The sequence below is a fragment of the Eupeodes corollae genome, chromosome 1 (genome assembly GCF_945859685.1).
Source record: "Eupeodes corollae chromosome 1, idEupCoro1.1, whole genome shotgun sequence".
NCBI lineage: Eukaryota > Metazoa > Arthropoda > Insecta > Diptera > Syrphidae > Eupeodes > Eupeodes corollae.
This window is the reverse complement of record NC_079147.1, coordinates 218,711,647-218,723,766: the sequence shown is the minus strand read 5'-3', so window position 1 is coordinate 218,723,766 and position 12,120 is coordinate 218,711,647. Positions and strand designations below refer to the sequence as shown.

The 12,120-nt window shown below is 33.5% G+C and overlaps 1 protein-coding gene across 2 annotated transcripts; it reads right to left on the bottom strand.

Moving 5' to 3' along the window:
• Positions 1 to 2,972: 2,972 nt before the first annotated feature.
• LOC129941949 (ras-related protein Rab-35-like) lies at positions 2,973 to 10,262 on the bottom strand. Of its 2 annotated transcripts, XM_056050730.1 has the most exons (4): positions 9,884 to 10,262; positions 9,259 to 9,558; positions 3,457 to 3,741; positions 2,973 to 3,328 (listed from the first exon to the last, which is right to left on the bottom strand). In XM_056050730.1, the coding sequence occupies exons 1-3, from the start codon at positions 9,933 to 9,935 to the stop codon at positions 3,494 to 3,496; spliced, it is 600 nt and encodes a 199-aa protein (XP_055906705.1). In that variant the 5' UTR covers positions 9,936 to 10,262; the 3' UTR covers positions 2,973 to 3,328; positions 3,457 to 3,493. The 2 variants fall into 2 exon arrangements, with proteins under 2 accessions (XP_055906705.1, XP_055906704.1); XM_056050729.1 differs by having other exon boundaries at positions 2,973 to 3,741.
• Between the last annotated feature and the right edge of the window lie 1,858 nt (positions 10,263 to 12,120).

The following is a 12,120-nucleotide window of genomic DNA, read 5'->3' as shown; positions in this document are numbered from 1 at the left end:
ATCTTTTCCATGAAATATTAATTGCAGTTTTTGCCTTTTGTAGTTTCGCGCTAAAATGTTTCTTCAAATTCAGGTTCCTTGAAAAAATTACTCCTAGATATTTGTATTCGTTAACACATTCTATATCCATTGAAATTCCATTTTTCATTCGATAGATTTCGTTCACCCCCTTTCTTAAAGATCATCACCTTAGATTTTAGAGTATTGACTGTAAGGTTCCAAAGACAGCAGTAGTGGTACACTCTTTTTATCATAAGTTGTAGTGTTTCTGGAGAATACGCTATCATTAGCAAACATTAGTGCCTTAATACGAAATCCTGCTAAATCAACACCACCTGGAAGGTAATCTAGGAGGTCATCTATGAAGAGCGAGAACAAGATGGGACTCAATGTACACCCCTTGATTGAGTCGAATGCTGCTTTAAAGTCAATAAAGAATGCATACAATTTGCTTTTCTGTTCATGAGTTGATATTGTGCACCCTTAAGCACAACCGAGGCTCCAGAGCTTAATTTTTGTCACAATATTTGTTTTGAGATTACAAAGTTCATTATTATTGTCTGAAATCTTGCTACCTCATAAAAATTCTCGGTTACAAGGTCAAAAAGACTTTTACTCAGTACCAAAGTTTTGAATCCATAATTTTAGTACTGGTGGGACCATGGCGCTGTTCAGCAGTAGTTTAGATGTTATGCGAAGGTTTATGGACACTGTTTTATACTAGAAGCCTTAAGCTTATTTCTAATTCTACGTTATGGCCTACGACTAAAGAACATCCAAATTATTCAAGAGGGAAAAACGACCGGAAAGAAATGATGAAATGATGATCAACATATTTCTAACGGTACGTAAAGACACTCCAATTAAACATTAACATGCTAGTATTTTTAATGAAACTGCAAAGCAGATGCTAGACATTGGAAATCATGAAGTCACAGTGGATACCTCCACCGTATTCATCACATTTTCCACAGCTTTCTGTTGCATCACAGACCCAGGAGAGGCGTTTATTAAGTTTGTGTGAACTGTGTGAACGAGCAATATTGGCGACGAAAAATAAAGTTGTTGAATGTTCTTCCGGGACAGTTAGTTTCCTTTAAATCAGTTGTCACCTTTATGAACTACTATTACGTAGTCAACTATCCCACGAAGTTTTTAAATTCACTGCAATAACCTCATAACTTGCAGTTAAAAGTAGGATCAGATGTCATCATGCTCCGTATCATTAATCAACCTGGAACAAGACTGAAAATGCAAGAGAGATGTTTTGATCCCGCGTATGCCGATGATTCCAGCGATTTCCAGTACGTCTGGCCTTTGCGACGACCATAAGCACATCAAAGGAGTTATGAATCAGTTGCATTTTGGTTGCTACAAAAAAGGTATACATTGTTATTTAAACAAAATTTACATCAATGAGAAATTTGTATTTTTTAAATTTAACATTCGGCCTAATAGAGTGCAGTTGAGTTAGCTCTTTAGTATGAAATGCTTGTGTTCTAAACTTCTAAAAGACAGTTTAGAAGATATTAATATCCTAAAATTCTTACGAAATGCCCTCGAATAGTTCCAATTCAACTAGTCAAACTTTTTTGAAACTGCAGATTGGGATTTAGGTTAGGTTAAAGTGGCTGTCCAAGATGGAAACGGACACTCTTAGGCCAGTTTAATGGCCCATTGTGATACCACATGAATCTTGAGGCTTCCTCCTAAGCTCAATGAAACCAGTTTGAGTTCCTTACAAAACGTGAGAGGCTGATTATGCTGATATGATTTAGATCGTTAAAGAAGAATTCTTCTAGGTAATTATTGTGTTCTTGAGCCAGAGCAAGGCATGTACAAAGAAGATGAAGAATTGTTTCCACCTCAACCAACTCCTTCTTTTGTTCTTGAACCTGTATAAAAATGAATTTACCCATCTTCCAGGTCTGTCCTATCCTCTCAGAAAGATCTGGAATTGCATTTGGGGGATGGTGTAGTCTGTGTGCTTTGGAATTGATTCTAAATACCTAAGAATTACGGAGTGGCCGATGTTGTTTTTAATCCACTGCGACGAAGCTTTGAGGCGAATAGCAGAGCATTCAGCTATTTGTTTGCTAAATATGTCAAGAGATGTTAGGTAGAGTAAGGTGTCCAGTGCCGCAGATGGGGTCGTGCAAAGCGATTCGCTTATACATAGGGAAGCTGAACGTTGGACTTTATTTAATTTATCTCGGTTTATAGCTTTCTCTAAAGCAGTCCACCATACTGCCACATCGTACATTAAAATCGGTCTGATTACTGATGTGTATAGCCAATGCGTGATTCTAAGTTGTAAGCCCCATTTATTACCAATTGCTTTTTTGGAGAGAGCTACAGTAGCTTTTTCGACTCTTGTACGTTGCGTTTCCAATTTAGTTTTGTTTTTTATCTCGTCTGAGAATTTTAATTGGATTCCTTTAATATAGGGTAGGTTGACAAATGGAATTTTGTATCTCCTCGAAAATAAGACAAAATCGGTTTTGTGTGGGTTAACACCCAGGGATTTAGAAACACAACATATCCAAAATACAGACCAATATCACTTTTGGGGTTTTAGTCCAAATTAAACTTTCACGTTCCGGATGAATTTTATTTGGTGGCTTACAAGCTGTACTACTTAACACCTCTACTGGGTTGTAAGGGATTCTTTTTATATAAATATTTCTACTTAATCCTAATTTCGTCGTTGGCATTTTTTGAAAATAACTTTTCAACGGAAAGATAGGGTCTTGTAAATTCCTGTAGTCAATATTTAGAGTAGAAACTATGCTGGGAATTGATCTGAATAGCTCTAGCATAATGATTCTTAAGACTAACCACTAAGTCTATACTATGCATTATTCAATTCTGTGCAGGTTTAAAAAAAGAACCGTTTTTCTAGCAAAAAAAAGAAGAAAACTGCAGCTAATTGTTTTCGTTGTCATCGATTAAAAATTTAACACTTAACAAAATTTCTAAGATTATAAATTATTATGTATTTCATTCTGAATTATTATTATTTTTTCATACTTAATTAATTACAAAATCTTTGTAAAAATATTTTTGGCTAAACATAAAAGAATGCATATAAAAATGTAAAAAACACGTCGTTTAATTCGGACTCCGTTTGTATCTTTTTTTATATGTAGTTGTTGTTGTTTTTTTGTTTCCTAACACAAATTATCAAATATTACTGGATTCAAATTGTTTTAAAATTTTCCGTTGTTAAAATGCCTTTTCGATTTTTGTGTGTTTTTGTTTAATAGTTAAAAAGATGATTTTTTTTATTCTTTTTAATGTTGTGGAAGTATTATTATTATTGGTTTCACTGCGACGATATTTTTGAAACGGATACAAGTTTTGAGTGAAATGTAATTATTTTGATGATGAACCGACATAAAAAAAACAACACAAATTTTGAGCAAAATTAACAAACAAAAGAAAAATAATTAATACATTTTGTTTTTGTTCCATTTAGCGTGTCCATCAAAAGCTAGCAGCATCTGCTTCGACTTCTCTTATTGTTAGTTGGCTTCCTTACACTTATCGTCTCGTTTGATGGTGGGGTCTGTTTGAATTTATGATTGAGAACCTGTCTGGTGATCGATAAAAACATTTCCTCGACGTTTTTGTTATCCTTTGCAGAGGTTTCGAACAATTCAATGTCCATTTGTCGAGCAAAGCGCTGTGCATCCTCGGTAATAACAACTTTATGATCTGGATCGTCGTCTTTATTTCCAACTGAAATAAATAAACAAAGATTATTTATTTTTTTATGAAAATATTCATCTAAAAAGACGTATTCATTTATAAAGAAAATCTAATTGAACTTGTTCATACATTTGATCGTAACTTCGTGATTATATTATCTGATTACAAAAACAAAACTTAAACTTCTCCAAGTTACCTGACGATGATATACAAGTTAAAAAAAGGTGTTTGGAATGTGAAGTTTGCCATTTAACCAACACATTTTTTGAAATGTTGGTGATATTCAAACCGTTTGCAATTTATTGATTAAATAAAAGTAACCGTCTGTCGTGACCCATTCTAAAAAATTAATTGCCACGTTTAAAAAACGCATTTGAGTAGAAAACAATATTACAGATTCTAGTCCTGCTTTTATGGGGGGCCAAAGCTATAAGTAGGAACTATATCAAGTTGAATTCTTTCCTGAATTTATGTGACTAGGTAGTAAATGAAAACCAATAGGTTTATCAGTTGAATTAAAAAAACACAAGTGAGTAATTTTGTCGAAAAATAATCGTTATGCTAATGAAATGGCTAAGAATTTAGTTTGCAATAATAAAAGACCGAGGGCCAATTTAAGCTAAAAAAACACTTCAATATTCCTATAATAACGTAAAGTAAATAAACTATCAATCCTTAATTTGTTTAAACAATAAGAGAAAGCTGTGAATAGTCACAACTTCCACTCTTAGTGGCACTCTTTCACACATCGAATTTACCAATTCGGAACTTTACGGGTATGGAGTACCGTTTCCTTAGAATTTTCGACCACAAATCTTTCTCTTTTTGGTTTCACAATATCCGATCCTTCGCTTTAGGATGCCCCATAAGTGTTCAATCGGGTTAAGGCAAGGGGATCGTTATAGCCATTCCATAACATTGAATTTGTTTTTTTGTTTATATTTGTTAATCAATATTAAGGGTGCTTCAGGTCATAATCCTGCATGAACTTCCATTTGATTGGCACCTCCTCTTCAGTTAATGTTAGTATAACTAAATTTAAGATGTGGACATAATCCACATTGCACATCTCATCTTTGATCCAAAATATGAGTCCTAAAACAGATGCTGAAAAGTACCCTTAAATCATTATATTCCCACCAACGTACTTCGATGTCTTTTTTGTGTATTTTTAGTTATACTTCTTGTTTTTTGGCCTTCGCACATGCATTTTTCCATCGGAAGTAAACAAATTGATCTTCGTTTCATCCGACCACAAAACGTTATTCCAATAAGAACGGTGTGAGTGTTTGTTTGCAAAGGGAATTATTTGTATAATATTTTGCTTGGTTAAAAAATGGCACTTTTCGTGGACTTCTACCAGAAGATTTGCTTCTATAAGCTGGTTTCCTATTGTTCTAGCTGTCATCGATCCATTTAATTTATTTTTGAGTTATCTTTAAGAGAGAAATGGTTTGTTTTTACATATTATTACCAATAGTGTATCAAAACGCAAAGAAGTTTATCTTTTTTTACTCTTGTTCCTACTTTAGGCGTGAATATAAAGTTTCAAATACTTTTTTCTTCACACTGTTTAAAATTTTTGCAATTTCAACCATCGTTTTTCCAGTTTGTCTTCGTTCTTTCATCACTTCACGTACAAAGGGTGTATAATGTAATCCACGATCCATATTTATTAAAATTATAGATGACTTTTTAAAATTTTGTTTAGTATCGAATATCATTGGCCTCAAATTATTTGCGCAAAATAATTTTGCCACTTGAGAGCATTATAAGGTACGATTAAAATATAGAAAGACTAACAAAATATTGTGTATCGAAAATGATGACACTTGTGTCTATTATTTTTTCCACCACTGTATATTTGTCTGTTCTTATCCATTATACATTGTCACGAAAACTTATTTTGCATTTTAAATGTTTTTAGTTATGTTCCTGATATTAATCTTGATCTTGAAAATGATTTTCAATGTTTATCAAAATATTACTTTTTTTGCTGGCAATTCTTATTATATGCCAATATTGTTCAGCAGTATAGATAATTTCATGCTTTCGTAATTCTCTTTCTGTTCTTTATAAAATCCCGATCGCTATCCAGGTATGTGTGCCGACTTCTGAAAATGTGTGGTAGATCAATACGAAATGCTCAAGTGAAATAAGTACTTGATAAAGACATTAAAAACAGTTTTTGTTGAGTGCACAGGGCAAGAATCTGTCCCAGTTATTATTGTATGTTGTTTTCGTAAAATGTAACTGCTGAAAAAAATGATCGGCTCATCGCCGATCTGCTTCGTCTCTGGTCAATCTAATATATAACACCCTCATTATGAGTATCAATTTGATAGTCGATAATTTCTATCATTTATTTGATAAGTTGGTATTACGGGTATCAACTGGTAATTTTAGACCGATTGTGAATACATTTATTGCGAATGAGTTTTATTTATTATTAAAAATTCTTTGTGCAAGAAAGGTAATTGCTCTTATAAAAAATTAGTTTGTTTCTTTATGTGGTATTTATGTATTTAAGAGCAGAATAGTAAGCAACGTGTCCTACGCTCAATTGGTAACTTTGTTTTGAATGAATCAGCAATGACGTTTCATCAACCAATGCAAGAATTAAAGAAAAGTATCTTATTACATGTGTTCGTCCAAATCCATTCGGTTGAAAGAATCACGTAATGCTCTGCGTAATTTAAAGTTGCTGACTTGCGTCAAATTTATCCCAACTTCCTTCAAAAATCAATTTTGCCTTTGAATATCCTGAAATATACGTTTTTTGTTTGCATGCGAAAATATACCTATTGCAACCGAATTAAACATCGTCAATATATTTTATTCTAGGGAATGAAAAAAAACCTACCATTTATAATTACTTTTCTTAATTAAAAAGTATTTGAGACGTATCAACCAAGAATTTGTGTTTGATATGAAAATGTATGTGTATTTATTTTTATTTGATATCCGTAATACCAAGTCAAAATTCACAATAATGATAAAATTCAAAGTTCATCAACAATGTTGATAGCCATAATACCAATGCATCAAAAATATTGTTATGTATCAAGTATTTAGTTGATAGTTGATAGCTATAATAGGGCTATCAGACATTTCAACATTTGAAGAAAATACATTTATTCCCAAATTATAAAACCACATCTGCTTTATGTAGAATACCTTGTTAGTTTGGCCAAGGGAATTGTTTGTTGCAAATCAAAAGTTATGTTACGACGATTGGATCAGATTGATCCTTTGCGCATTTCATCCTGTAGCATATTCGATGTTTTGCCAATTTTTGATACAGTTGATACATGTATCACTTCTATGAAGGCGGAATGACAAGTAAAATTGACCATTTAAAATCTTCCTATAAAAAGACTAGCTGACAAGAAATCCATCATATTTGCCTTACGAAAAACCAAATGGTGATAAATCAGCAATTTATTATTATAAGTGTCATTCGCCTAACTTATTATACTTCATCAAATATTAATATATTTGTAGTTTATTTTTTGGTTGCAAAAAGGAGTTAATTAATTTTAAGGTCCTCTTCTTTCACTAATTTGAAATACATTTTTTCGTTTAAACCTTACCAACAACAGAAGGGCTGCATTGGAAACTAAAGGCTGTATAAAAAAGATGATAAGATAAAAATCTTTATTTGCATTAAGCATAAATAATTTTACAAATAAAAATAAAAATTTAAAAATGTCACTCAACGGTTTATTTCAACGCAATAGAAACTCACTATCCCGTCCTCCCGACTTAGACGAAGTAAAGATAGCCATATCTAAGCTGTTGTCTAACAAAGCCGCTGGATCGGATGGCTTCAATGCCGAGCTCCTTAAAGCAGCTGGAGATAAGTTGGTTAGAAGCATACACCAACTTATCTGTAAGATATGGTCGGAAGAAAGCATGCCCGATGAATGGAACTTCAGTATTGATTGCCCGATCCTGAAAAAAGGAGACCCTCTAAACTGCACCAACTATAGAGGAATTAGTTTACTTAACATCGCCTACAAAATATTCTCTGCCGTAATATGTGAGCGTCTAAAGCCCATCGTCAACAACCTGACAGGTCCTTATCAGTGTGGTTTTAGACCAGGAAAGTGCACAGTCGATAAAATGTTCACATTACGGCAGATCCTGGAGAAAACTCAATAACACCAAATCGACACCCACCACCTTTTCATCGATTTCAAAACCGCATATGACAGCATCTACGGGGACGAGCTGTATAGAGCCATGTCTAGTTTTGGCATCCCTGCCAAACTCACCCGTTTATGCAGGATGGCCATGGAGAATGCACGGTGTTCCATAAAGGCTGGAAACAACTTAACAGAACCTTTCGATGTCAAAAAAGGTTTTAGAAAAGGTGATGCGCTGTCATGCGATTTTTTTAACATCGTGCTTGAAAGAATAGTGCAGAGCTCACACTTCAACACTAGAGGCACTATCTTTCAAAAGTATGTCCAATTACTAGCATATGCTGATTGACATTGACATAATCGGAAGAACCTCAGCGTGAGGTCAATGGGGCTTTTGTGAGCATTGAGGCAGAGGCGGAAAAAATGGGTTTAACGGTTAATGAGGACAAAACAAAGTACATGCTGTCGTCAAAAAAGGACCTACAACACCGACATCTTGGTCAAAACATCACCATCGACAGACGTAACTTTGAGGTAGTCAAGGACTTCGTCTAAATAGGCTCCGCTGTAAACGCAGACAAACAACAACAGCGCTGAGATCAAACACAAAATAACTCTTGCTAACCGCTGTTTTTTGCGGCTAAGAAAGCAATTAAGTGGTAAAGTCCTCCCTCGAAAGAACAAAGTGTCATCCCTGTCCTGCTATACGGTGCAGAAGCATGGACGATGACAAAAGCGGATGAAAGCACCTTGGGTCGGTTCGAGAGAAAAGTTCTTCGTGTGATCTACGGTCCCGTATGTATCGAAGGGGAGTAGAGGAGAAGATGGAACGACAAGCTTTACAGGCTGTACAGCGACGTAGACTTAGCCAGAAGGGTAAAATTCCAACTACTACGATGGCTGGGTCACGTAGAGCACATGGAAACTAATGCTTCTTACCGGAAAGTCTTCGAATCCACACCCATAGGACAGCCCAGTAGAGGAAAGTGGAAAGTGACCTGACCCAACTGGCAGCATATTTTTTGTTTAATTGTTTATGGTAATTGTTTACTTTCGTAAATGTTTACTTTACAAATGGGTTAACTACTGAAAACTCAATTGACATTCCAATACAATTCAGTGGGTCTATACTCTATACACTTTCAATTTGTGCAAATAGTTTGTTCTACTTGGCAGGAAACAGTAGTTTTAAAATTCAAACATTCCAAATAATAAGATAAAATACATTTTAAAACCAGAACTAAAAAAATCTAAATTCTGAACAAGATTCAATTAACAAAAAAAAACAAGTTAAGTGACCGATTACCGACTTTATAACTACACTCCAAAATACACAATAACTTGCAAAATGTTATTATAAAATTAATTTTTTTTTAAATTCTCTGAAGTAAAAACTTACCTAAAACTTTGTTAACTACGTCACAGTAATTACTGATTTCATCGAGCCATCGTTTGACATTAGCAAACGACTCACCATTCATCACATCGTAAACGATGATGACACCATGTGTGCCTCTGTAATATGTGCTAGTAATTGTGCGAAACCTTTCCTGACCAGCAGTGTCCCAAATTTGAAGCTTCACTCGCTGTCCGTCGATTACAACAGTGCGAATTTTAAAATCCACTCCAATTGTTGTTATGTAGCTCCCACAGAATGTATCATCTGAAAATCGGATTAGCAACGATGACTTTCCAACCCCTACAAGTGAAAAAAAAACTCATCATTATAATATTAGGGGTATAGTTTAACTAATGGGGATGCTACCCGCAGGTCAAGTTAAATGAAATAAGCTAGAAATCGAATAGAGAGACAAGGATTGGCTTTTTCTTTATTGAAACTTGTCGCAAATTTATTATTAAAAGTTTTCTGTGCATCGACGATCACAGATCTACAAATTAACATGATAGAGACTCAAAAACAACAAAACAAAATAGGAGGCACTCTTGCACCTTAGCCAAATGCAAATCGTTTGGTTGCACAAACAAAAAACATGAACTTAACAAAAATTTGTTTCCTGTCTTACCACTGTCGCCTATAATTAACAGCTTGAACAAATGATCAAAATTCCGGGTCATTTTTATGTGTAAAGTGTATAATTTGAGGTTTTTTATTTCTTTTTACAAAATTTCTATCTTTTTTTGTTTTTTTGTTTGGCACGAACGGTATGAAGAAGTGAATTTTCGACAACTATGACATGAACCAAAACTAAATCGGACAAACTAGAAAGGGTAGTGAACTGATTTGATTTGAAATTTTCGATATAATATTATAATTTTATGAATTTATGATAAGTTTTGTCGTGTTGTGTACAAAGAATTAAAAGATATATATGTATGTTTCTTTTTCTTCATAAGGTTGTGTCTTGTGTATCCCTTGTAAAAAAGAGCAAAATTAATTTCAATTTGACACATCAAAGAAAAATGTCAAAAGAAATTGTTCTTTTCCTCAACGAGAATTTTTATCAGAGTGTTAACTTTAAAAGGATATTTTTGTGGTGAGATTCCGCTTTGATGGAAAATATTGTTGGTTTTTGATTCAGTTTTATTCACCTTTAAATTAAATAAATAATAAATGTTTACCGAAGAAAGAAATATTCTACATTTGAAATACATTAAATCTTTTGGCCATAAGAACAAAAGTAAGAAATTAGACATGAGAAATGAGACATGTTGAAGGAGAACGTTTTATCTGGAAAAATAACCTTTATTGTGGAAACATCGTATCTTAAGGCTAGGCGCGCACATGCAACTTTTAGTTTTGAAACTGTTTGGTTTCTAAACTGAGCACTATAGACTTGTATGAGAGTCCACGCACATGCAGAAACTATTCTGTCGCCCATTCGAGCAATTTTTTAGTTTGTGTTTTGACACAAACTAGACGATAACCTCGAACCAATTCCATAGTTAGTGTCACAAGGAATTATCACTTGTATTTCACACAAATCTTAACCTCAACATGAAAGTTGATTATAAGTAAGACCCTATGTTCTTATTTTTAATCAGATCGAAAACGTATTAAGCACATAATTCAACCCGTGCAACTTCTTCGAAAGCAAACCGCAGAAAAACAACAACAATTTTCTTTTTTTGTTGTTGTTTCTTGCTTCTTGATTTACTAAAACTTTGAATTGAAGGTTCACGCACTTACTGCCAGGTTCGACTTCATGTGTCAATATGTGACCAACTTCATTTCCTTATTTTATTTTTTCAAACTTTTTCACCATCTGGTAATGAAAGGTAAACAAATAAATTGATTTTGTACTAAGAAAAGCGGATATTCTGGGATATTATGACTGTGAGGGATATTTTAATAGTTAATCATGTCAGATGTCACAGGAGCTGTCTTTTATCTTTGTTTAATTGTTCATGGTTCTAGTCTGTCAGTCAACTGAACTGGTGAATATTTATTTAAATATTTAAAATTTAAATTAAACTTTTTATACTGGTCCTCAAAATCGAGATTTAAATACATACACTTTATTCTTACTAGTTTTCACCCTTAATTTTTGTTCGAATATTTTAATATTATAACAACCTATGGAAGATCTTGGAGAAATGAACGACATCAACTACATTATCCAGCTGGAAGCCTTTAAACGTTTCAAAGAAGAAGAAAACCACATTCGACCCTTGGTGGAAGAAAAAATCAAGCAATACAACGAAATCAGAAACGAATACTTGAATTTATACTCAAGATATGTTGATGCTATAAAATTGTCTGCTACTCGCAATGCCCTGCAATCTGATAAGCTTGAAGCACTTGAAAGCAATGATCAGATTGAAAATAGTATGGCAACAATAGCCCGAGAAACTAACATCGATAAACAAGAAGAATTTTTCAATATTGATGATATCTCTTCAACTAAAGAGATGATCACCAAAGCTCCAAACTTTGAACACCTTGTTGATTTAAATTTTTCTTCCGAGAACAATAAGAATCGGGTAGATTTTATTCAGTCTTCATTGATTAGAGTCGAGCGCAAATTAGAGAGCTCCATTGTGACTGGATTTGATTCCCTTCTAAAAAGAATTGAAAATTGATTGATTCGGAATATGTAGGTACATTGGGTATATTAGAATTGAATTGATTTTTTTTATAATTGTCTTTTCTTTTAGGTTTCAGATCGTTTGTTTAGCAGCCTTAATCTGGTTATTAAAACACTGCTTATTTATTGTTATGTCGGATGCAGGTGTTTACAATACATTTCTTACAAATAAAATTATAAAATTTGTATTTTACATAGTTCTTTGATTGATTGCT

Bases quoted from the DNA above. Each gene is read 5' to 3' on its own strand.
- LOC129941949 (XM_056050729.1), bottom strand. From the start codon at position 9,935: ATGACCCGGAATTTTGATCATTTGTTCAAGCTGTTAATTATAGGCGAC. The intron at 9,559-9,883 runs GTAAGACAGGAA...TTTCACTTGTAG, and splicing joins GTTAATTATAGGCGACAGTG to GGGTTGGAAAGTCATCGTTG. The intron at 3,742-9,258 runs GTAAGTTTTTAC...TATTTATTTCAG, and splicing joins CGTAGTTAACAAAGTTTTAG to TTGGAAATAAAGACGACGAT.